Raw genomic sequence first — 25845 nt, 5'->3', positions numbered from 1 at the left:
GCATTATCCTTGTGTTAAAACTATTTACATAGTTTACATATATGCATATGTAAATGCATACATGTATATATACATATATTTTAATTACTTATGGACTGGCTCAGGAAAGAAGAAGTCACCTAAACGAAAAAAAAAATATTTTCCATATGATTATATATGTGTTGACTGACAGGCAGTAAGGAAAGGAAAAAGGGAGTAAGAGGGTAGGGGGGGAGAGAGAACTGGAGGCAGGAATAGAGCAAAACGGCAGCCAAGCAGGCAGAGGAGACAGAAGACAAACTCCCAATTAAAAACTAATCAAAAGCAAATTCAGTCCAGCATTATAATGACAGTTGGTCAAGATGGAGACTAACCAGTTTATGCAGGTTCTTGTATTTCTTGGAGCATGATGGAGATACTGCTAGATCCCTTAAAATCTTTTAGATGAAGGGCTAAATAGAACTGAAGCGTAACCTGTTGTTTTCATTACAGGCTTTCCTTTGTGCATCCAGAAACAAATTCCTAATATTTATGGCACACTGAACTCTCTTTTACCCACACAAAGGGATAAAATCGCATGCCTTTAATATTTGTAGATAGGCCATATGCAAACAGAACTGGGACTCCAATTTCCTCTGCAACCCAAGCTCAGTCAGAAAGCATGGGTCTCTGAACACTGGTCTGCTCAGATCTGCATGAGCAAAAGCTCACGTGTGGCTCTGGATAGTTTTAGACTTCTGTAGAAAATTCACTGTTTGCGTGTAGCACCTGGTCTTGCCTCACCTATACTCTCTGCCCCTGTGTTATAGACTGCCAGTATTCATTCATGGGTCAAGAGCAGTTTGTTAAAAAGGCCTAAATGGTAAAAGGTTGAGGATGTGACACAGTATGTTATCTATTAAAATAATCAATATTTGCATTAATACACTTACACGATAGTCTGTTCCATGTTCTTCTACAGATTACAAATCCCAACAGCATTGTTGAAAGATATTTCAGTATGTTTAATCTTAAGTTCCAATATCCTGACTACACACTACTGAGAACTGCTAATTTATAAGAATCATTTCTCATTGAGGTCGTGATAAATTATCTAAGATTCCCATATAGTTATTTTTGCATTATGAAACTACAGACTTTCTGCTATGTCCCTGATAGCTCATTCTTAATATTGTAATATTTAAGATCTTACTAAAAAATCTCATACCAAAAAATAAATACCAGCTCTCCCTAATTTTTACTAAGTGCTGAATGCTTTAACATCACTCACAACTTTTCAGAAAGTCATATATCAAATAAAGCTTCCTGTTAAATATGCAAAGTGAAAACAACACTAAGGCAAATCAGAAAAGGCCATTAAAATTACGTTGACAACAACACCACATCTGCAGCAGTGTTTTCAGAGTCCTGACTGTGGTTAGAGCTGATACCAGTGTCAGAGTCCGTGTCATTTGTGTAAGTGTTAAGTACTCTTTGAGTGAAGGGAGGGACTTCCCTATCACTGTTAAGAACCTCAGATTCCTTCACTCCACTCTCCTTTAACTGACATCCATCCTTGTTGCCCGTGTGTAGCGAATTGAGCTCCTTGGCCAAAAGTTCATATTCCTTTGCTTTCATCTGAAGCAATGAGTCACTGTATTTAATCTCTTTCTGGATGCCGCTCAAATGAGAGTGAATTTTCAAACCAGCTTTCATGCTTTTCTCCAAATCACACTTGACACTTTCCAAATTACAGCTTTCCAGTTCACTTGCAACTGCCCCTTCTGTGTCTTCATTTATTTCAAGGCAAACATTTTTTACCTCTTTCTCTATCTCAGTAGAGAGCTTATCAATGAGCATTTTATAATATTTTAGCCTCTCTTCCAACTGTACCATCCCATCACTTTCATTCAGGTCTTCCAGAAACTGATTTTCATCATCTTGCAAGTCTAGCTTTTGCTCAGCTTCACTGAAACTGGGCATTAAATACGCATCCTGAACATAATTTTCTCCATCATTTTCTACCCGGTCAAGATGGAACTTAGCTTCACACTTCTCAATTTCCAAATCCAGTTCTTTCATTCTCCTGACTTGTTGATGAATGGTGTGGTCCTGGGAAATAATCAGATGAACTAATGTCTCCATGTTATCTCGATCGTGGGAGAGCATATCCTGCTTAATTTTAGCCAGCTTCCGGAATGTTTTCCTGACTATTCTTTTTTGTTTATCTGGCGGCAATGTCTTCATGTAATTTGCTGGGCTGAGCTCCCACACTTTTTCTGTGTTTTGCACCAATTTGGCCTCTGCTGTCCGCCACAAGGGAACGGGAAGAAAAGCATCTGCTTTCACCAAAACAAACTGCATATTGGGCTGCTCGTCTCCCCATGCTTTCCAAAGTTTCAGGATTCGAGTCAGTGGGGGAAGAACCCGTTCTGAGCCCCTCCACTTCTCCAGGATGCAGTAATCACTGGGATTCCCCAGAAGAAATCGTTTCTCTCCAAATGTTGTCTGGTGTTCTTCAAGCAACGCCTGAATGACATCAGCAGAGGTGGTGCGCTTGGTCAACCCGCAGACAACCTTTTCTTCTTGGCAAACCCAAACCACAATTTCCCTCTCTTCAGAATCCACGTCTTTAGTGGGAGATCTGAAAGAAAAACAAACACACGGTATTCAGGCATCACTTGTGCAAACTTAGACTGATCGTGTGCTGTTCATACTCTGTATAGGAGTCTAGATACCCTGACGGGAAGATGCAATTTTAGGTGGTGGTTACATTTAAAAAAAACAAGAAAAAGGAGAAAAGAAAAGAGTAAAAATGACCCAAGAAAGGATTTGAAGTTTTTACCATATTGAAATGGTGTTGAGGAAATGGTTATGTCTACTTGACTTGGATATCGTATAATGTTTCCAGATACAAAAAATCACCATAAATAAGTACATCTTTTTAAGTGTGTCAGGTTCAAACAGGACCTGAAAAACTCAAATTATAAAAGATAAGTAAAGCTATTTTTATTTAACTTCCTGAAGATAGGATATAACTCCAGTTAGAACTACTGGAGTTAAGTATCAAGGGTAAAATGAATGGGAAGTGATGCTATAAAACTATTTTGTTGTTGTTGTTGTAGCCTAAAGCTTGGAGAAGGACCATGAAAGCACAAGTAGGAAAGATGTGTTAGTATCAGAGTGAAGGATTGAAAAATAGTTTAGTATTAAAAAATAGTGGCATTTTCATTCAGTATATATTTGTTGTAAACCAAGTGTGTCAAGCCTATCTGAAGATATCAAGAAGGTATTAGTAAATAAAGATAAGAATGCAGTCAGGAATATTTTACTGATAGCTGTAAGTACAATGAAGAAACTAAAATGGAGTGAGAGGACAGATAATAACTTGAAAGAAGGGAAAGTTGAAAGAAAGCTTTCCTGGTGTGGAAACATTTGAATAAAGATATAAAATATCTAAAGGAGATACACAGGGACCTTTAGAGGAAAATTCCAAGAAGAGTGAATAAAAGTGGAAGTGCCATGATGTGTACTCGAGGAACACTAACTAGATGTAGTTGAAGGCTGGGATAGTGAATCCGGGGCTGTTGAGTGAGCAAGAGATCAAACAATAGGCCACTGAAGCCAAAGAGAAATGTAAAACCTTGAAGGCTACAAGAGATTCATTTTTGTTCCAGTTTAGTGGGAAGTGAGAGTAAACATTTAACCAAAGGAGGAATAGAATCTCCATGTATGATCACATCTGACTTCTGTTTGTGGAATGGGCTATGCATAAAACACAATGGGTAAGCTGGGCACTTACTGCATAGCCTTTTTTTGAGTAGCAATTGGGTTTATTGTGAAAATCATTTAAGGCTTCATTTATATAATACCTCACAGCATATAATGCCATGAAACACATATCAAAATAATTTGTGCTGATTTCTGTCAGCTTTTAATGCTTAAATTTATGACGTTTAGGAAAAAGATGATTTCTTGATCTAAAGTTTTAGCACTATAAACACAGAGTATATGAAGAAATTTTGTTTGAGGTACATAGGGACAAGGATAACAAAGACCAATTTTCTAAAGAAAGTTTTTAGAGATCACATTTTCTATCATGATGACAAATGAAACTGACAATGTTTTTCATAGCACCTCTTTAAAATAATTCTAAGAAATAAACAATACAAAGTGACTTATACTCCAATATTATTTACTATGACATAACCTGAAAGATTAGGTTCAATTCCTGACCAAAGAATCTGATAAAAACTCAATGTTTAACTGTGGATAATAAAATGTATGATTACACAAAACATTCTTTGAGTTGTGATGATTCTCTTAATACACTTGATCTTAGCCAAAAGGCTGAGAAGTGATGATGATTCTTTTATAAAGTGGTTTGCATTTGATGACTCAATATTAAACAATATATTTTCTTCTGTATTTGTTCATTTTTTATTTTTTTAATTTTATAATACAGTTTCATAGCCTCTGGGATTTCCTCTTCTCTCCATCCAAGTCTCTTCCCTTCACTGATTTGCACTATATTATTACAATCATATAGTCAATATGAAGGTCTAATATATGTATATATATATATATTTATTCTTTTCTTATTTTACACCAAGGTTGCCTTCTATCAGAGAGAACATATATTTGTCTTTTCAGGATTGGCTTATTTCACTGATCATAATGGTCTCTAGTTGGGACTAATTGGTTGCAAATGGTATAATTTCATTCTTTTAATGGCTGAGTAATATTCCACAGAGAAGATTCTTTATCCACTCCTCTTTTGATGGGAATCTGGATTGTTTCTATGTCTTTGCTATTATAGATTGTGCTGCTATAAATATAGGAGTACAAGTTACTTTCTCATATGCAGTTTTCATTTCCTTTAGATATATTCCCAGCAGTGGAATAACTGGATCATATGGCAGATCAATTTTCAGTTCTTTAGCACTCTCCATACTGACTTTCATAGTCATTGAACCAGTCTACACTCCCTCCAACAGTGAAGAAGAGAGCCTTTTCACTCACATCCACACCAGCAGGTGTTGTTAGTAGAGTTCTTAGTATAGACCAATCTCATTGGAGTTAAATGGAACTTCAGTGTGGTTTTCAGTTCTATTCCCTTAATAGCTAAGGAGTCTGAATATTTTTTGATATGTATATTAGCTATTCGAAGAGCAAATTTTCCATTTGCTGGCCCACTTCTAAATGCCTACAACAGATAGGACAGGACCAATGTGAAGTCAGGACCTGGAAATTCAGTCCAGGTCTGACAAGTGGGTGACAGGGGCCCATGCACCTGAATCAGCACCTGCTACCTTCCCAAAGGCTAGACTAACTTAAACTAAAAACACTCAGCTTATTTTCACAAAATAAATAAATATTTAAATCAAGAGTATAGGAAAGAGATGAAATATTCATCAAAACAAAACCAATTTAAATCTTAAATAATCATAATTTTATGGAAATAATTATTTCCATGTAAACTTCATCATTTGATATCAATAAAGTAAAATGTAACACCAAAATTGGAACCAATTCAAATGTTCCTTTCCCAATGTTTATGGTTTTGCTATCTAGCAGAACTTATGACATCTAAATATTATATAATAGACAAGCTTAAAAATATAAACATGTACTAGGTAACTTAGACTGTTACATAATAGAGCAAACATTTCTTATCTAATAGATCCAAATCCAATGGCTGAGAAACAAAAGCTGCTACTCTAATGCCACAGGGGACTGTCATTACAACATAAAAATGTACATACATATTGCAAACCTGAAAATGTAGTTTGTCTTGTTTTACTTAGCTTTTGTGCATATTTGCTGGAGGTGAGTAAACACACACTTTACAAATCTCAAATCGCACACATCAGCAAATTCAAAATCTAGTTACATTTTTACCCTATGAAAATCTCATATTCTAAAATGTTCTAGTCTTAGCTAGTATTTTAATTCCATTTACAAGCAATCATACTGTCAATGTGATAGTTACTGTTTATAATCTATTGAAGTTATTTCTCCTGTAGATACACCTTGCTGGCTATTAATATTACATTTTACAGATGAGGAAACAAAGATAACAAGCAAGGGGCCCAATAACTTACAGTCACAATGCTCGAAAGTGTTTCTTTCAACTAACCTGCAACAAATGCCTTAGGATAAGATGTCATTTTAAAAGAGCAGTGATACAAAGCATGATGGTAGATAGGTTAACACAGTTGGCAGCCTCAGGAAGGGTGCTGTAGAACTCTGGAAAGAAGTACCAGGAAGATAGATGGGCAGGAGAAGTACCAGGAAGATGGGCATCCTGACAGGAGTCTGCACAGAAATACTACAGGTGTTTGAAAATTTAGGCTAGTTTTAAATTAACTGAAGACTATCTGGATTATAGGATTCAAAGTTACTTTTTCGTTATAAGATCAAAGTAACATCACACATATTTAATTCATACTGGTTAATCTGGCGACCGTTCACTCCTATAATTAGAAAGTGGATATGAAATTTTGTAAACAAGAATGCAGTTGCATCACAGCTTCAATCTATTCAATCTACTTAGCATTCTTAATATCTTATTGACTGCACATGATTGTTGAATAAATTATATGACCAGAAATCTTCCAGTTATATGTATAACTACATAAGATTATCTACAAAAGACATATCAAGCAGGCAGAAACCATGAACAGATGAAAATTGATAATACTGCCTTTACAGTGTTAAGTAAGGCATTTTACATTTTGGTTCTCATTAAAAATATACTACAATTAAACTTAACTTTACAATTTAAAATAAAATTGCCATTAGCATGAAACTATTTCACATCTTTTAGGGATTCTAACAATAAATTTTACAAAAGCAAACACATTTAAAGGCCAGGCTTAATGGCTCAAGGGCTAAATCCTCACCTTGTAAGCACCAGGATCCCATATGGGCACTGATTCATGTCCTAGCCACTTCACTTTCCATTTGGCTTTCTGCTTATGACCTGGGAAAGCAATGGAGGATGGCCAAAAAAACCTTGGGACCCTGCATCCACATGGGAGTCCAGATACAGCTCCTGCTTTCTGGCTTCAGATGAGCTCAGCTCTAGTTGTTGTGACCATTTGGGGAGTGAACCAGCAGATGCAAGATCTTTCTGTCTTGCCTTCTCTGTAAATCTGATCATCCTTTTCAATAGAAATAAATAAATGTAAAAATGCAAGCAAAATTATTTAATGAAGATGACTTCACCAATCTTTATTACACTCAGAATCATGTTTTATGAGATGTACGTGGAGTATTTTTGTTGGTTCATTCAATCTGTATTCAATAGCTATATTTGATTTTTATTAATCCTGGCCAACAGAACATCTTTTTGCTAGTTTCTGAATTGGGTCTTAGCAATATTGTGAACTGCACTTAGGTACAGTGAAAACACAGGCATCTAGAATGAGAGTTAGGTTTTTTAAAAATAACCTTATACTCATAGTCTAGTAGCTCATTCTTTATAATGAAGAAACTGAATTTGGATATCTGGCCACTGAATATGGAGAGTTGGCTGTTGGGGGGAGAGAATTTGTGTGGAATTAATGATGAGTTCAGTAAGTTGGGAGTCAGCAAGTGGTCAGCTATTTCTCTTTCAATATGTCCTTGAAGTGTATTCTGTCCTGGAAGTAAGGTACAGTTATAAATTAAAATCAGGAAGGGACGTGGTCATGTTCCTAAAGATTAGCAGAGAAAGAATGCATGACAATATTTTGTACAAATTGAAGAGGCTCTCCACAGGGACAACTGTGGGAAATGAGAGAGAAAATATGTTTATGTTACGTATAAGTGACAGGAAGGTAGAGGTAGGGAAAAATGGCCCAGGTAAATCAGTAGCAAAACCTGCTCTGAATAGGACAATATTTTATTTTTGCTCAGAATGCACTTTGAAATCCAACATTATAAATAACATCAGTATTCCCTAGAACCGGCAACACTTTAGTAAAAACTGAGTGATTGTTTGTGGTCTTTGATCACTGAATACTAAGATTACTAAAAGTCCTTATTTTATCATCTTTCAGCTAGAGACATAGTTTCACTGAATGTCATTCTCAACTTCCATAACACTTTGCAGAAAATCAGATGGGAAGAGAACTGAAAGATATTTCAATTGGAGTTAGGAGATTGATTTGAATTTTGCCTGTCTGGAAGACCCACTGAACTTAAGGCTTATCGTGATTACTACGGATCTGATAACTGAAGAACCGGTATTTAGCAAAACAGCAAAATAGCAAACTACGGGGAGAAAAGAACAGAAGAGGATGTGTGAAAGAAGAACCTGGCTGGGTAGAGAATGGGACTGGTTTGTGGCACAGTAAGTTAAGGTACCAGTGTGATTGCTTTATACCTTATTAAAACATTGACTTGAGTCCAAGCCGTGTTGCTTGTGATCCAGCTCCCATCTAACAATGCACCTGGGAAAGCAGCAAAATATTGCCTAAATACTTGGGCACCTGCCATGCACATGGGGACCTGGAGTTTCAGGCTGCTTGCTTTGGCCTTGCCAAGCCCCAGCTATTGCAGCCATTGGGGAAGTGAACCAGTAGGTGGAAAATCTCTTTTCTTTTGGTATATACAGCTTTTAATCATTCTGCCTTTCAAATTAAGAAATCAAGTCTTTTAACAGACTACACTAGATCAAGCTCCTGACTCCTAAGCTTTGGACCTGCCCAGCACAGCTTGTGGTATCTATTTGGAGAATGAATCAGCAGATGAAGTTTCTCCTCTCATACTCTTTTTCTCTCTCACTTACTCTTTCTCTCTCTTTCTGTAATTCTGAATTTCAAATAAGATAATTTTTTTTTTAAAAAAGAGAATTGTTCAATTCGTTTCTAGTAAGCTCTAAGACATGAGGTATTCCTACTTGAATTTCTAAAGTTATATTGATTGTCTAATTCTACTTTAAGTTAGTATTTTTCTTTTTCTTTTGACTTAGAAATGATTTCAAAAAAAGTGAAAGCATTTTTTAAAGTAAAATAAACATGTTGTACATGAAGTAGAAATAGCAATGTTTAGTGACAATTCTGATTCTTTCTTTTAAAAATCACACATATGGAGCTGGTGTTGTGGTGCGTAAGTCTAAGCTTGCACTTAGGATGCCAGAGTCCCATATGAAGGTGCCAGTTTGGCACGCACTGAGTGCTCTGCTTCCAGTCCAGCTTCTTGCTAGTGTACCAGGTAAGGCATCAGAACAAGGCCCCTGCGATCCATATGTAGATCAGGATGAAATCCTCGGCTCCTGGCTTTGGCCTGATCCGCTGTTGCAGGTGGGACTTTCCCTTCGTCCTTTCCCTTCCCTTTCCTCCATTCCTTTTCCTTTCCATTCCTTTCTCTTCCCCTCCTTCCCACTTTTCCTTTTCTTTTCCTCCCTTCTTTTGCCCCTCCCTTCCTTTCCCTTTCCTTTTTTTTCCTTCCCTTTCTTCTCACTTTTGCCTTCCAGTCCAGCAAATATAAGAAAATATTTTTAAAATGCATACATGTATACACATATCAACAAAATAAAGTTTAAGTAAAATTAAAATTAATGCAGGAGCCAAATGGCATTAATGCTCTGGCCCACAAAATAACTCCAGCAAGTCATATCTAGAGTGCAAGCAATGTGCTCAGCACATTTTAGCTCACGGTACTGCACTTCTAGGAGGAGATAAATACAGATCCTTCACCCAAAATAATACAATTTTTCTTAGGTCACTAAAAAAAACAGAAATGCTGTTTTAACACACGAAGAACAACAACAACAAAAAACTGTTGTAAAAAGTGTATCCAAATACAAACCACTAACATTTCTCTTAAAAGAGTTTGAATATAGGAATTCATCAAAAATGTTTTATAATAATTCAAAGCAATCAATGATTTATAAATACAAAATTGAAAATGTGATGTGTGTGTTTTATCCTCTAATCATGCCAGTTTAATTTTCTAGGCAGTCATGGCAAAAGCAGTCATGCAGGATTGAAAAAAAAGAAGAAAGAAAAAAAGCAGACATTCCATAACTGCAGGGAAGCTGTGGTACATAATTTCCATAAACAGAAAAAAGGGAAGGGAATGTGTAAAGAATGTGCATTGGAGACTACTTGGGGTTAAGTAAACTAAGCTCATAGCTCAGATTCCGGAAATAGATTTATAACACAAATGTAAATATTTAACATGTAGTATTAACCAGGTGAAATGCTGAGAAAATATCTAATCACATTGGAAATTCTAGTTTTTTCTTCCCAGTATTATTTGTGCCTGGCAAGTACCTAAAATTATTTTTACTGTTTTGTATTTTGTAGAGAAATATTCTGTAAGAGGAATCTACTTAGTAAAAGTACAGCTACCTATCTTCAATATTTCATTTAGTAGTACTCTAGTTATTTCAACCACTAGCATTAGTTTTCCCTTTGGAAGAAGGAATCCATAATTCATTTTGTCTATGTAATAACAAATAAATCCTAATGATCTTGGTTTCTGGGACCGCCTACACTGGCTCCTCTGCATGTGACTTGAGATACGTTGCTATGATGAATGACAATAACAATGTGCAAGAATTCAAACTTTCAAACAGTATGGGTGAAAACATGAGATAATTTCTTAATCCCTTTTGTCATCAAGGACAATGAAATGTGACTTTAAATGGAGGCTTTGTCTAAAATGATTAGTTTTTTACACTAACCAAAAACAAGCTACCTAGACGGCAATTACAAACAGGGGCAGATGGGGGCCTGTCACACCATTCCATTAATTAAAAATAAAAGCACTGGAAAGAATTATAAGCAAGAAAAAAAAAAAAAACGGACATCTACATCAAAAGTAGTTCATGCGTTTTTTTCCTCCAAAGTTTTAAACTTTCATCTATTCTGGATTTCACTTCCTCTGCTTCTGTTAGGTCTTTGTTTCCTGATTCCTTACTCACCCTCTGGGTTTTTCTACTGTCTGTACATTATTGTAATGACTGCTGCGACCACGTATTCTTTTCTTTCACAGACTCAAACTGCAATTACTGTCACTCTCTACTTCTTCTACCTCCTTCCAGGAACTCTTCAAAGTACCAGGAAGTGAATGACCACCAGAACTATCCCTTAATGACAGATTTCCTACTAGAAATCTTCAAACTGTTCAAATCAATGGTTATTTTCAGAACTGACTTGATATGCTCTTCTGCAATGTAGTATATGTGGTTGCTTCTGCCTCCCTTTCATGGAGCTCTTCAGTCTTGATCTCTATGACAATATTCTCGTATAATTCTCCTTTTACTTTCCTAGCTTTTCCTTCCTAGTTGCCACCAGACATTCCTTCTTCCATTCATTAGACATAGAAAGTTGACACACAGGAAAGATTCACATAATGACAATTTTTTTTGTGGTTTCATAAAAACAAGCAGGTTTTGCAATGAAGGAATCATGACTGTTTATGAACTGTACTACTGCAACAATGTGGAGGAATCCAACCTGGGGAGAGGGTTTGGGGAGGGTCTGGTGGAATCCCAGAGCCGATGAAACTATGTCATAGAAACAAAGCAGGCTATTTCTTCACTCCTGGAATAGACCTTGGGATGTGCTAAAATGAATGGAATACTACAAAATCCTCATGGTGCTCTGGCTTCAAAAAGCCTTGCAGTCTGCTTGTTTCCTTCTGGGATGCTCTCCTGGAACTACTGTGTGAGGAAAAAGCCTGAGATGAAAGGTTACATGTAGAGAGAGGGGAAAGGAGAGCACCTGATTTCAGCCGGACAGCTGCTTATGCGCTAGTGCAAATGTAACCAGCAGAAACACTCTGGCCAACTTGCAGATTCGGCAAAACTAAAATGAAATTTTCTTTCAGACCCTAATTTGGGATAATGTTTCATTATGCAAGTTGCATCTGATACAGTGCATCCCTTAGGGTTCTGTGACTCATTTTTTTGTTTCACTCTACATGTTTTTCTGAACAGCTGTGACAATATCCACAACACTGGCTATCAATTTTCTGACCATGCACTCAAATGTAATTATTTTGCCCTTGAGATCTACACCTATTATTTTCAATTTCCTGTCTTGGTACCTTTACGTGAAATTTGAATTTGTAAAACCCAAAGACAATTCAAATCTGTCTCATTAAAAAAAAACTAGTCTTCCTCTCAATCTAGTATCCAAACTGTTCTCCCTATTTCCTAAACTTCAATACTGTGTCTCTACACAACTGACCTAAATATCTGCTCTTCTGTTTTACTCTGTTATCATAGTAAGCTACTATATTATTATGAAATCTTGAACCTTCATATTTGTATCCCATGGTATTACCAGACTGCCATGTTTTTCAAACTGCATATCTAGTTTTGAAGCTTCCTTGATTAAAGTCTTTGGATGTTTCCTGAGTCCATTTTAAATCACTCCCCTTCCTCCCACTATCATCAACACTTTCCTTCTCCCTCCTTCCTTCTAGGATTCCTTCCAACATCTCATACCATCCCCATCTCACACACTAGATGGCTTTAATATACAATTCATGCCAGCCGTTCCTAACTTCTTTCTGATGTATGACAGATCTAACAGGAAAACAGCCAGTTGTCACATAAATCACCTAATCTGATGGTTAGACTGGATTGAAATGAATCAACTATGCTTAGAGTTTGACTCTGTGCTCTTCTATAATGTGTTCCCTAGTTCTGCATCACCTTTTCTTCCCATTCTCCACTGGATTCTTACTCTGCTTCAAATATTCTTTCTTTTAGGACAATTTCATGATCTTCCTAAATAATCCCTCCCACAAGCAATGTAGAAATCAAAGCCCATTCGTAATCCAGTAACACTCTTTCTATCTTGTGTAATGCTTGCTGTTTGTTTGTTTGTTTGTGTTTTCAGTTGGTTTCTGTGATAGCAGCTTTTACCTATAAAATTTAAAGGTACTTATTAAATGTTTCCTTTTGGGAAGATGAAAGGCAGAGGTTGTGAGAGGTAAACTGAGTGAACTTCTCAACCAGTAATCTAGATCAGGGGTCTGAAAATTATGGCCTGCTTATTATTATAACTGTCTTACCACCTGTTTCCATAAATACAATTTTCTTGAGAAACAGCCATGCCCATTTCATTATGTATTATCTATAACTATTTTCTCACTGCAATGACAGAGTTGTTGAGACAGTACACTGGGGAAATCTAAAGTATTTATTATATAGCCTGTTTTGATTTTTTTTTATTTGAAAGTAAGGGAAGCAGGCAGAGTGAAAGAGAGATTTTCTATCCAATAATTCACTCCCCCAAATGACCACAAAATCTAGACCTACACTAGGAAGAAGCCAGGAGTCAGAGATTCACCCTGTTCCACAGGATGCCAGATGCCAAAATACTTGAACCATCTTCTGATACTTTCTCAGGCACATTAGCAGCAAGCTTAATTAAAAGTGAAGTAGCAGGGGCTCAAACTACACTCTGAAATGAGACAACTATGTCACAATTGGCAGCATAACCCACTATACCATGTTACCAGTCCCTATTGATGGACTTTTACTCAAAAGCATCACCTTTTACTTATACATTTTAATCACTTTCGTTTTGTTTGAAAAGTAGACATAGAAAAAATTGAGACACAATGGCAGACAAATTTCCCTTTGTCTGGTTCACTTGTCAAATCCTTGCAGCAACTGGGGCTAGACCAAGCAAAAGCTACGAGTCTCAAATGCCTTCTGTGTCTCCTATGTGGGTGGCAGACACCTAAGCATTTCAGCTTTTCTCCAAGGTATGCATCAGTAGGAAATAATATTGGAAGTGGTGGAGCAGGGACATCCTAAATCTGACCTATATAATTAATCTACTCCCAAAATTTACACTTTTTAAAATTTCTGTAGTGCGTTTCCTCAGGCTCATTAGCTATCCAAGTACTCTGTGCAAAGTTATCTACACTAAAAAGCAACTGTGAAAACAGCACAATTTTTATACAAAAGATACTTACAATCTAGTTGAGGTGATGGTCATGCTTGGGAGCAATTTCAATCCACATTCATGATTAAATTATCCTTAAAAGGATGACTGTATCACGTGGGCTGATTGGAATTAATATAGGATTAGTCAGAAGGAAGGCCTGGATTTTTTGCCTTCAAAGTCCCACTGCAGGTGCACAGTGTTCTGTATTAATCAGCTCCATATCAACATCAGGAAAGGAGAGAGCAGGTCCCATAAAAGGCTGCTTTCACAGTCCTGTCTCAGGTGCAACATATCCAAACACCAGGTGTTTGGAGGTGGACTATTTGGAAACAGTCAAATAACACATTGAATTTTTCTCTCATCATCCTGTTCTCTCCCTAAAAAAAAATGAACCTGCCATTTTTTTTTCTGTTCTTTCTGATGGCAAGCCTATATCCCAGTTACTAATAAACAAAATACCAATGACATTAGTTTTCCATGCTAATATTGTCCCCACCTACTGACTTTTTGTTTCCTATAATTCCTGCCTTTATAACTCTTGTCTCTATCTTCTTCCCTCTATGTGCAAAATATATCTTTAACTCTCTCCTAACTATCCCACTCTTATTCCTTCTCTACTTCTTCCAATATTTTTTTTTCTCAAATAGGCTTATCTTTATGGCACACAACAATCAAATAATCCTATTGCTGATAGCTCTTCAGTGGCTCCTCCCACAAAATGAAATAAATTGTACTATCCGTTTGGCCTTCCGCAAACTGCACTGATACTATCACACTGAATACTTTCACATTCTTGTTTCTTCATCACCTAAAATATTCTTCTCTTCCTTTTTATAGTCAAATCTCACCTCTAATTTCAGGCCTAGCTCATCTGCTATTCTTTGGAAAACAAAGTGATACTGCTTTTTCCTTATCTCTTTACATCTTATTTGATCTGTTGCTCTAGTCATGTTTCCTTTGGACATTTAATAGGCATTTGAAACTTAATAAAGCCAAGGGAGAATCATTAATTTTTAACACATTCACTTAAAACCTGCTTTCATATATGTATCTCTTTCTGGGATTGGTAAAAGCACACAGTTGTGCAAGTAAAAAATGTCAGTCATTCTACATTATTCTATGCTTTTCAAATCTTGTATTTCAATCCATTACAAATCTTACAAGTTCTACTTCCACAGTATAACCACTCTCTGTTTCCTTCTCTGCTTTCAAGACAAGTCATCATCTTTTGTTTATATTCTTGAAATAATGCCTCAGCTGGATTTCCTGTTTCTACTCTTCAGCCTACTACAAGTGCCTCTTTATACAGTAATTATGGTTGATATTTTAAAAATCATTTATTACAATAATCAAAATGTCCACATCTCAAAACCAGAATTACTGAGTTCAAGTCCTGGCTCCACTCTTGAATCCATCTTCCTGCTCATTTGCACTCTAGAAAGCAGCAGGTGATGGCTCAAGCATTGGGGTCTCTGTGATACTGGCTTCGATCTGGTCCAACTCTGGCTATTGTAGGCATTTAGAGAGTGAACCAGTGACTGGAAAAGATCTCTAAATGTCTAACTTTGTCTTTCTGTCTCATTGCTTTGAAAATAAATCAAAGTAAATACAATAGTAAGATAGTTTTAATTTAAAAAACATAAATCATATGCTTTTCCTATTTAACATGTTAATAGATTCCTCTTTCATTTAACACAACATCAACAGCCTAAATCCGCAAAATGTCTACTAAAGAATCACGCCCCCATGCAGCTTCCCCAGTGTAACTCCCATGAACAAACTCCTTTCATATTGCTTTTCCTTCTTTGCTCCCACAGCTCCAAGCCCTATTTCAACGATGTGACTTTACATTTTGTATTCCATCCATCTCCCTTCAGGTCCTTACATGCCTGATTCCATCCAAGCCTTAAACCAAAAGCTTCTTCTTCATGATTCACGTGACGAGCTTCTGGTTTCTTTCCTCCTATCTAAAATGTCATAGTCACTTATAATTTTTGTATTGCTTAACACTGTACCATATACTGAAGGAGATAACCAACTTTGAATATTGTCATTACTACTTTATCTCTAGCTCATAGAGTAGCATGTGTGTGACACATATTACACAATAATGCAAGTATTTTTGGTAGAATACAATGGATTTTTATTAGGATTCTTTAAAATTTCAGCTTTTGATTTTAATGATTTATATATATAAATGCTATGTATATACATATAATTATTATATATTAGATATAATATTTTATTTTATATGTTTTATTATATATATAATATTGTATATATATAATGTGTCTGTTGATGAGCAAGATCCTTAAAATTGTGACCCGTATCTGTTTAAACTTTCATAATGTGCCTAAAATGAGAAATTAATTTAATATTCATTTCATTTTAGTATTTTAAAGCATAAAGCAATCATTATCTTACATTAAAACAGGTGCAAGTTAGTGAATGTTTTTCATTTCTCCTTAAATTTTTAAATTATTTGGTGTTTGTTTTTATTGGTAAGTCAGATTTACAGAGAGGAGGCTGGTTCATTGCCAAAGTGGCTGCAACAGCCAGAACTGAGCCAACCTGAAGCCAAGAGCCTCTTCTGGGTCTCCCACGTAGATACAGCTTTACACTGCTTTGGGCCATCCTCTACTGCTTTCCTAAGACACAAGCAGGGAGCTGGAAGGGAAGTGGCATAACCAGAATATAACTGATGCACATGCATGGTGAAGACGTTAGCCACTAGGCTACCACTCCAGGCCCACTCCTTACATTTTTTAAAGATTTATTTTATTTGAGAGTTAGAGAGAGAAAGTTAAAGATGAAAGACTCAGAGAGATCTCCCCTCCAATGGTTCATTCACTAAATGCTCTCAACAGCTGGAGCTGGGCTCAGTGACAACAGGGAGCAATTAACTCAACTCAGCTCTACCATATGGGTAGTGAAGACCCAGCCTGGGGCCATAAGCAATGGCTCAAAGGCTAAATCCTTGCCTTGCACATGCCAGGATCACATTTGGGTGCTGGTTTGTGTCCTGCCTGCTCCACTTCCCTTCCAGCTCCCCACATATCGCCTGAGAGAGCATTAGACGATGGCCCAAGCCCTGTAATAACATGGGTGGGAGACCTGGAAGAAGTCCGGCTTTGGATCAGCTTAGCTCCAGCCATTGTAGCCATCTCTAGTGGATGAAAGATCTTTCCCTCTCTATAAATCTGATCTGCCTCTGCCTTTCCATTAACAACAAATCTCTTTCTCTCTCTCTTTAAGAAAAGCCCCTGCAGTGTCTCAGGACATGTTTTAGCTGGAAGTTGGAACCATCACCAGTGCTGAGACTTGAACTAGGCATCCTGAAGTGACATGTAGGTAGCCCATGAAATGTCTTAATTGTTTGACCAAACATCTGCTCCATGTTTTCCTTTCAAATAGCAAAATAAATAAAAACCAGTGCTACATAAGGTAGTATGTTCTAGACATGTGAAATATTATTTTTCATAAGTTATCATTTTACTTAACCATTTCTTCTGGTTTAAAGTAGAACCACTAAAAACAATGAACCTTTGAAGTAAAATAATCTTTTTATATCTCATGACTATTGTTAACAATTCCAGGAAAAACAACAAAAGCTTGAGTTACTCTGCTAGAGTACACAAGTCAAAAAACAAAGGCATTATCGCCCCATTTACCCAAAATACAGAAAAAGAAGAGAATGTGGAAATAATAGTCTTACCCACTTTCCTGTAACCCTTGAATCTTTGTGCCATAATTAACCATGTAAAGATTGTCAAAAATAAAGAGAAAAGAAAAAAAAAAAACAAAGGCAAATACCGCTTGGTTTATTCTGTAAGTTGCCTAGCTTCCTGTACTGTTAATAAAGAGGGAACGCCCATGGTCCACTCCAGCTTCCTACGTGTTTTTTTTTTCTAATTGTGATTAAATTCTTTCATTCATAGAAGATTGTGACTGTTTTGTGTCTATCCTATGAATATAACCATGTTTTCTCAATAACATCTCTCAGAGCTTCCAATTAAATATGAGACCTCATACACAAAACTAAACATAAGTTCTCTGGGCTCTGCCAAGGGGATTGTTGTCTGTTAAGAATATAATGGTCTTCAATTGGATGCTAAGTTCCTGTAGTTAATCATAACTATGGGAAATTTCACTGGGATTGCAAGTGGTTAGAGCAATAGAGTAACTAAGGTATTTCAGGTGGTTATGAAATGTACTCGTAATTGAATGAGAACAAACACATCCCATGCGGTACATCGTTAGGCCTCAGACACAAAGCTTCCATCAGACACCATAATTAGTGAGCATGGAAATTTGTACAAGTTGGGCCACTGTCTGCATGAATGGAAATAAAATTTAAAAGACCTATAAGGCCAACTCCATGATCCAATAAGCTGACTAATCTGATTATTAGAATAAACAGCAGTCAGCTACAGCTGACTATAAGCCTGACACATACGCATACATTCTTAAATTTTTTTTTCCTAACACTGACAATATAATTCCAGTTGTAAATGTTGTTTTCTACCAATCCTGTGAGGATTACGGACTCTTTTTTCCAAACTGGCCACATTACTGTCTGCTTCTGGTGTCCCCCTTTTGATTACCTTATCTGAGTCAGCCTCAGCTTCCTGTGATTCAGCCCCCTCCTACAGCTGCTTGTACATCTTACTGTGTTCCATTCTCTTGTCCAAGCCTGTCACCTGTGGGAGTTTAATAAATGCTACCTAATTATGATGATGTTCTTTTGCTTTACCTCTGTTCACTCACTCCTATCTTATATATTATAGAGTCAATCATCAGCATTTATGCTTCTGTAAATATTATATATATACAGATATATACATATATATAATATATATGAAGAGAAATAACTTTCCACAACTCCTGGACATGACACCCTCATTTTCTAAATCATACTGCAAAAACTGTGATTTTATTTACCCTGTCAAATACAGTTTCCCATGGAAGAGTGATTTTTTTTTAAGTGCATGCATGAGTTGTTTAACTATAATGCTGTTTTCTCCAATTAGAAATTTAATCTGTTAAGAATGAGGTTGTGTCTTTGCATGCCTGGCACAGTAAAAAACTATGTTTATTAGAGCTATAGAGAGATAATGAAAATATAACTACTTGTAACATTCATGGATCTGTACTGTTAGAAATAGATTTAGCAAACACTAAAACATTCAAAAAACTTATATTTTCATTTGTAAACGAATTTCTTTTTTTTTTTGCAAACATACTGTCATTCTTTGTGCGATCACATGGCGATGCATCACATTTGAGGTGAAATGTGATTATACAATACTCATGCTTGTAATTTTGTTTTTTTGAAGGTTAACTTATAAAAATAAGCAAGGTGTACAATAGACAAAATTCTAATAGGAATATATAAGCATCCTGGAGGCTTAAAACTGAATAATATTTTAAATATCTAATCCAAGTTCTCAGTTTTTTAACACAAATGAAAATATTTTTAAACTATGTGTCCTCCTTTTTGTCGAAATTAGAAAAAGTCCACATAAGGAAAAAACCCTTAATTATACTGTTCTGTGTATTGAAAAATTATTAATGGCTCACAATAGGTATCAAAATCCAAATCTTTCATTACAATTCAACTATAATTCTGTGTAACATTTTAGACTCATGTCTGGCTATGTCTTGTAATTTATAATCTCTCTTTATACATGTAGGGTGGGATAAGATAATTGGTAGCACAGAAATTCCGGTTAGTGAAGGTTAGAATTTAAATAACCCCAAGTCCACCATAATTAAGTATTAAAAAAAAACCCACCTGAACGTAAGGCTTATTATTTTGAGTTTAACAGGCTTGAACAGTAAGTGAATATATATGTCCTAGTGTTGTACTAAGTCTTTAATAACACAATTGGTGACTTAGAAGTAACTCTATTTTAAAGATCAGAAAATAGATCTAAATAGATCATCAGACTAATGGTTTGAAGAACGGACATGGATTCTCTCTGCCACTTACTCCCTCTACGTCTTAGTTGTCTTACATGCAAAATAGAGAATTAAGTAGTTCCTTTTTCACATCATTATTTTTAGAAGAGTGCTAGGCAAGCAAAAGGATATAAGCAGTGTGACAATGGTTCATCTATACTGATATTAATAATGCTTGAACATCAGGTCTCCCTCACTTGCACATAACTTCCCATAGTTCCAGAATGGCTTTAGCAATTTATCTTTAACTCATACTTGAACAATCTTTTCCTTAAAGATTGCTCTCCCCTGTATTGTAAATGGTGGATTTTCCCTTGTGTTCACTAGTGTTATATTAAAAAGAGTATCAGTGCTTTCCCCAGGACACACAGCAGCTGGCAATGACAAATCTATGTGATTAGGCTCAGGTGACGACACAGTGAAAACTATTTTTCACTTGTTTCACTTAAGTTGAAAAACAGATTTTCCATTTATTTTTCACTTATTTCACTTAAGTTGAAAAACAGATTTTCCATCTGCTGTTGACTTCCCATTTTCCTGCAATGAAAGGGCTGAGCTAGGCTGAAGCCTGGAGCCTAGAACTCAATCTGGGACTTCCACGTGGGTGGTAGGATCCCAAATAACTTGAGTCATCAAGCTGTGGCCCAGAAGCAAAGCAGCAGGGTTCTGAACCAGACACTGGGGTGTAGATGCAGGAGTTCCAAGGGCGAGAGGCTTCTCACAGCTGTGACAGAGGGAAAGCTGGAAGCCTTAAAGAAAACCTTTTTTCTTCTATTTTCAGGACTTTGCCTTTATCTCATAAACTAATTAGATATCTGACACCAAAAGGCACACATCCTCCTTTCATATGGGAAAACAAATCTCAAAAAAGGGGAGAAATGCTCCCTCTTTGGCAATGGAGTCTGTGATAGTTAGCCCCTATCAGTAGGTACATACACGAGTGATGTTAAGGTTCCTTGGGGAAGTGACAACAACCCTGAAGAATGAGTAACTCTTCCTGGGAAAGTCTCCAGGCACCTGTTCGCCAGACATGGCCCTTTACCATTTGAAAACAAGGAGGGGTTGAGCATGGGAGCAAGGGTGATGATAAGTTAATCTTGGATTTGTAGAATCATTATTTTAAGTTACCACCCACCCATTCAATCAAAATGTACTGATCTAATATTCTGATCCAGGTAAGGACAATATGTTAGATATTTTCATCCAAGCAGAAATATTTATTGAACTCCCACTCATTGGTTATTTAGAAAGAAATGGTACAAATAAGTTCTCTCCTCTCAGGGGACCCATATTGAACAAGAATTTTATTGCAGAAATCTTAAATCATTTAATAAAACCAGAGGGAATTGCAGTGTGCAGATATAAACCTTCAGGAAGAGTGGGTAAATACCCTTGTTTGTAAACCCACTTAAAATTCATTGGTATTTGTTATTCTTGGAATACCTTGCTTAAAACTGTGCTAAACATTGCCCCACGGCTATATTTGGGTGATTATTTGTATTAGCGATTAATTTCAGTTTCATCCAACAAATGTATTAACTTTCTTTGAAAGGTATAGTATTACAACAGGCTCCACAGAAATAGAAACAATTTACAAAGTAGTAAATAATTAACTTTAAGGAAATAAATGTAGTGTTTACCAGGGCTGTGCTGAAGTGCCTTTAAAAATCCCTTAAGCAAATACACAGTGAGGAATATTAGTATACGCATGCATTCTAAACTTGTATACGTATATATATAAACACATATACATTCATATATATATATACATTTATTTTACATATATATATATTATAGATACAAGAAGCCTCATTTTAGAAAGGCAATATGTTTCCTTGTCAAGAACTGGTATCTGTACATACTTGTAAGAGATAAAGGCATACTATACCTTCAACCTTCTCCCAACATCATTAGTAAGATAAAAAGAACAAGCCAACACTTCTAACTCTACAGAACTATTTAGTGCTATCATTTGATCTCCCAGAAGCACATATCACTGAAATAAAACAAAATTTATTTAGTTATCCAGTCTAGCAAATCAAAACATCAACTAAATAAAGAGTGCTAAACAGCTTCAAACTTTTAGAATGTTTTTTTTTTAATTCATTTAAGAGTTATTCAGCTTGTGGTATATGTTGACTTAACATCCACAATATCTCCTGCAGTAGATTTAAGTTGGATTAGATTTTAATCATTCAAGTATTTACCGAGAGCTCGATTTAAACTGTGCCAATGCTTCTGGGATATTTTTGCCATGAACAAAGCATACCAGTCATTGTTCCTAATCACCTGTCTGCTGCCAGGTAAGCTGATTGTGGTTCTGAGTACTATTAGGGGAAATCACCTTCAAGAACTCCTGAAAATTAGGAACATTTATATACTTGGATATCTATCATTTCCCACTGCAGTTTTAAGAGCATCTTAAATTTTCAGTTTAGGAGTACAAAACATACTGCGCAATAATTTCCTCTTTTGCTAATTTGATAAATCACCATATTTCTAATTATGGTATCTAATAAGAGACATTCTTGACAACAACTTTTACCATAACCACAAAAAATAATTCTTTCTTTTGAAGAACAGTCATCTCATGATTTATTTACAGCAGTAATAGAATGTTCCTTTTCTTAATGCTCTAGTACATCCCAAAGCAGAGGTACTATAAATTTTATATACCAATTACACAATAAGAAGGCTTCAATACTTACTTTTAATGTATTCATTGCAAGTACATTTTTGAAGCCTCTTAATTTTAGGTTGATATGATGAGGTTATATATTATCACCTGTGATATGATCTAAACTGGTTTAAAAGGTCTCTATAATTATTTCCAGGTACTATTTTACACTCTATTCACCATGTTCAGGTTTTCCCTTTGCCTTCCTAGATATATACATATATAGATACAATGATAGATATAAAAACTGCAGTAAATTTTGCATCCCATTTGTCTATACAACTCCTAGATGTCCATTTCTTATGTGAACAATAAAAGAACTATCTCATGAGGTTCAATCATGGATGAATAAATACCACTGTAAGAGTAAACAAGAACTGAAAGATAGGTACATGTTAACACGCAAAGAAAAGTCACTAACACCTTTCTCAAAGTTTTATGATCTCATGTTACCAATATTCTTTCTAGTAATTCATCAGTTTCTGCATATAAACATGAACTTAGACCCAAATAGTTCTTCTCATTGTTCAAGTTGTCTGTTACAAGATCTTCCAATATACTATTCAAATCCATCCTTTGCCTTTCTGAAGGAGTGCTGAAGAATTCATTAGCTTTTATCAAATGACTTTAAGTGTCAATGACATTTTCTGTAAAAGGATGAATCCTTAGTCAATTTAAAGAAAGATATTTGATTTCTGTATATTGGGTTGTGATGATTTAAATCATTGTGGAACCTACTAAACAAAATGGTAAATGAAATCATATAACTAATTGTCACCTGTACTTTCACTGCAAAACCGGCAGAAAGAAATGAAAGAGCTCACATATAACAATACAAAATAATCCCCAATAAACCACTTCCATTTCAATATACCACGTGATTGATTTACTAACTAATTCGTGACACTCACTTTTTCTCTTAACCAATCATTGCAGCCATTTGATTTTTTTTTTCCTTCAGGTTTAGAAAGCTACAAATCTGTAAAAGGAAGTCCTGAATTAATAGAATGGTGTATGCACCTCCTAAGCTATTTAGACCTCCAGCAAAGCACCTGCACTGGTAAGAAAATATCACCTTAGGAAATATCATTTCAATTTCTCACAGAAACTAGGAACACTGCTACATTCTGTCTTTACTCATCATTTCAGCTTTTTTAGCATTTCCCATAGAAAATGTCACATTAAAAGAATGTGGACTTACCACCTTGGACAATAGCTAGTTTTCTGGGTAGAGGAGATGGTGTGATAGTAAAACTGAAGAAAGTGGTGAACATAGTTCCCCAAGCAAAACTCACAGGAGATTGCAAAGTTTTATTGGCCTGTTATCTGGCACACTGATGATAAATCTTACATTGAAAAAAAAGTCTCCAAGTAGTCTCAACTGGATAGGTATGTCAGAAACATAACTTGTTTTATAAAACTTGTACAAATGTCAATACACTGTTTCAGAAAAGCACTTTGGGGGGGGTGTTTTGGTGGGGAACTCTTCCAAATAAACACACATTAAAATGCACCTCTTCTCATCAATATCATAAAAATATTAAAGACTCGAATAACCATAATATACAGCTACCTTGACTAATGTTCATAGATCACCAGTCATATCACTAAGTTCCCAGAAAATAAAACTTTAAGAAAGTTTTACAGTATGTGTCATTGATGTGCTAAAAGTTAAATTAATTGTGAATCCATATAGCATGAGTGAAAAGCAATGTTTGAAGTAGACATTTATGCACACATTAAGGTATGGAGAGATAAGCTCTCACTCCATATTGTCATGCCAACACTCTAAAATAATTATATAATTTCCTACCATGTACATTTATAGTAAGTGAATTATGACAAGTACAAACAGGCAGGTTGGAGAGAAGAGTAGTGGAAAAGCCCCTACACCAAAACACACAAAGTCAGAAACTAAACTCCATTTCTAAAGTTCCCCTCACATTTTGTTTTTGGCATAAAAATATGTAACACTTGAAGTGCAACTAAATCGTTGAAAGAACTGAAGCACACACATTAGCTGAAGAAAATCTGTGTGTATGATAAGTATATTTATGTATGTATTTATTCAATGGGTCTTGCAGACTTGAAATGATCAAATCCAAGCAACGTGAATTGGCACGAATCGAGGATTAGGAGAACAGCTGTCTGAATTCTCCTTCAGTGCCTCCAACTACTTACAGTTGTCATTTTCACAAACAGTGGTTCACATAAAGTTTCTCTGGGGAGTATTTGCACTTTGGGGACTTCCTACGTTCCAGGAATGTCCCGGTCTCCAGGGAGCCAAGGCACAGTTTCCAGACTGTATCAATACCTGTGCTTTATTGGAATGAGTGGCTCTCACGTCTAGTGACATCTATAGCCAAAGCTGAAATGTTTCTGTCCCACTCTAAAGTCCCGCTGGAAGCAATAGGAAACCTGCCAGCTTACGTCCTTCAGATGCCCAGGGCATCCGAAACAGCAACCATTGGCTGTCCCAGCTTGGATACAAGACTGAATACAGGTGGGGTGGGGGAAAGAAGTTAGACACAACCATTCTTACTGCTCTGCCCTTTTCCCACTGCTTAGTGCTGTCCATATCAGACTGAGCCGAATTCCCTTAGGCTCTTGTCCCACAAAAATACTTCTCCTCAGTAAGTGAACACGTTCGCAAATAGACACACCAGCACACACACACACACACACACACATGCTTTACCTGTTTTTATGCCGAGTCTTTAGCAAGTTTTTTCCAAAGGGAGCCATGGTCTACCAGGCAAGCCCACAGCAGGTATGGAATGTCCAACGCGGTCAGGGATGTGGAGCTGGGTTATCTGGATTCTTAAGCAAAGGGAGCAGGCCTGGACGTTTCCTCTTCACCTCCTCCGGTGTGCCTGGCTTTCAGCTCATTAGTAGCCGGCTGAGAGAGTTGCTGGAAGTTGTGCAACTGCTGTTTAACTTTGAACTGCGGGATTGTTGTGGCTGCTGCACCTTTGGAGACCTGCCCAGCTTCAGCCTCAAAGAAGGCGTTTGGAAGCAGGAAAAAAAAAAAGAGAGAGAGAGAGGAAGGGGGGGGGGTGGCCTCTATTGTGTTCCTGAGTTATTTGCAGACTAACTAAACTTTCAGAACTGCCAACCCCAGAGGCACGGTAATACTCATGGAATGAGAATTGCACTCGTTTGGGACCCCACCCCCTACCCCTACTTTCCACACCCAGCCACACAAGGTGAGCTGAACACACATAAAAGGACTGGAAAAAAAATAATAACCCCCCTCCCAGCCAGCTCCAGTCTGGGAAAAAGTAACCTGATCCTGAGGGCCAACAGCACTTTTGTCTATCGATTCCACAGAAGAATATCCTTCCC

The 25845-nt window shown here is 36.4% G+C and overlaps 1 protein-coding gene across 1 annotated transcript; it reads right to left on the bottom strand.

Moving 5' to 3' along the window:
- Positions 1-1247: 1247 nt before the first annotated feature.
- Positions 1248-25431, bottom strand: RASSF9 (Ras association domain family member 9). Its single transcript, XM_040989722.1, has 2 exons — positions 25199-25431; positions 1248-2602 (listed from the first exon to the last, which is right to left on the bottom strand). Exons 1-2 carry the CDS (start codon positions 25243-25245, stop codon positions 1342-1344), a joined length of 1308 nt encoding a protein of 435 aa, XP_040845656.1. The 5' UTR covers positions 25246-25431; the 3' UTR covers positions 1248-1341.
- Positions 25432-25845: the final 414 nt, after the last annotated feature.

The sequence above is a fragment of the Ochotona curzoniae genome, unplaced genomic scaffold (genome assembly GCF_017591425.1).
Source record: "Ochotona curzoniae isolate NIBS_2020 unplaced genomic scaffold, NIBS_Ocur_1.0 contig_1014, whole genome shotgun sequence".
Lineage (NCBI taxonomy): Eukaryota > Metazoa > Chordata > Mammalia > Lagomorpha > Ochotonidae > Ochotona > Ochotona curzoniae.
Note: the sequence above shows the minus strand (reverse complement) of the source record. Positions and strands in the feature narration are given on the sequence as shown.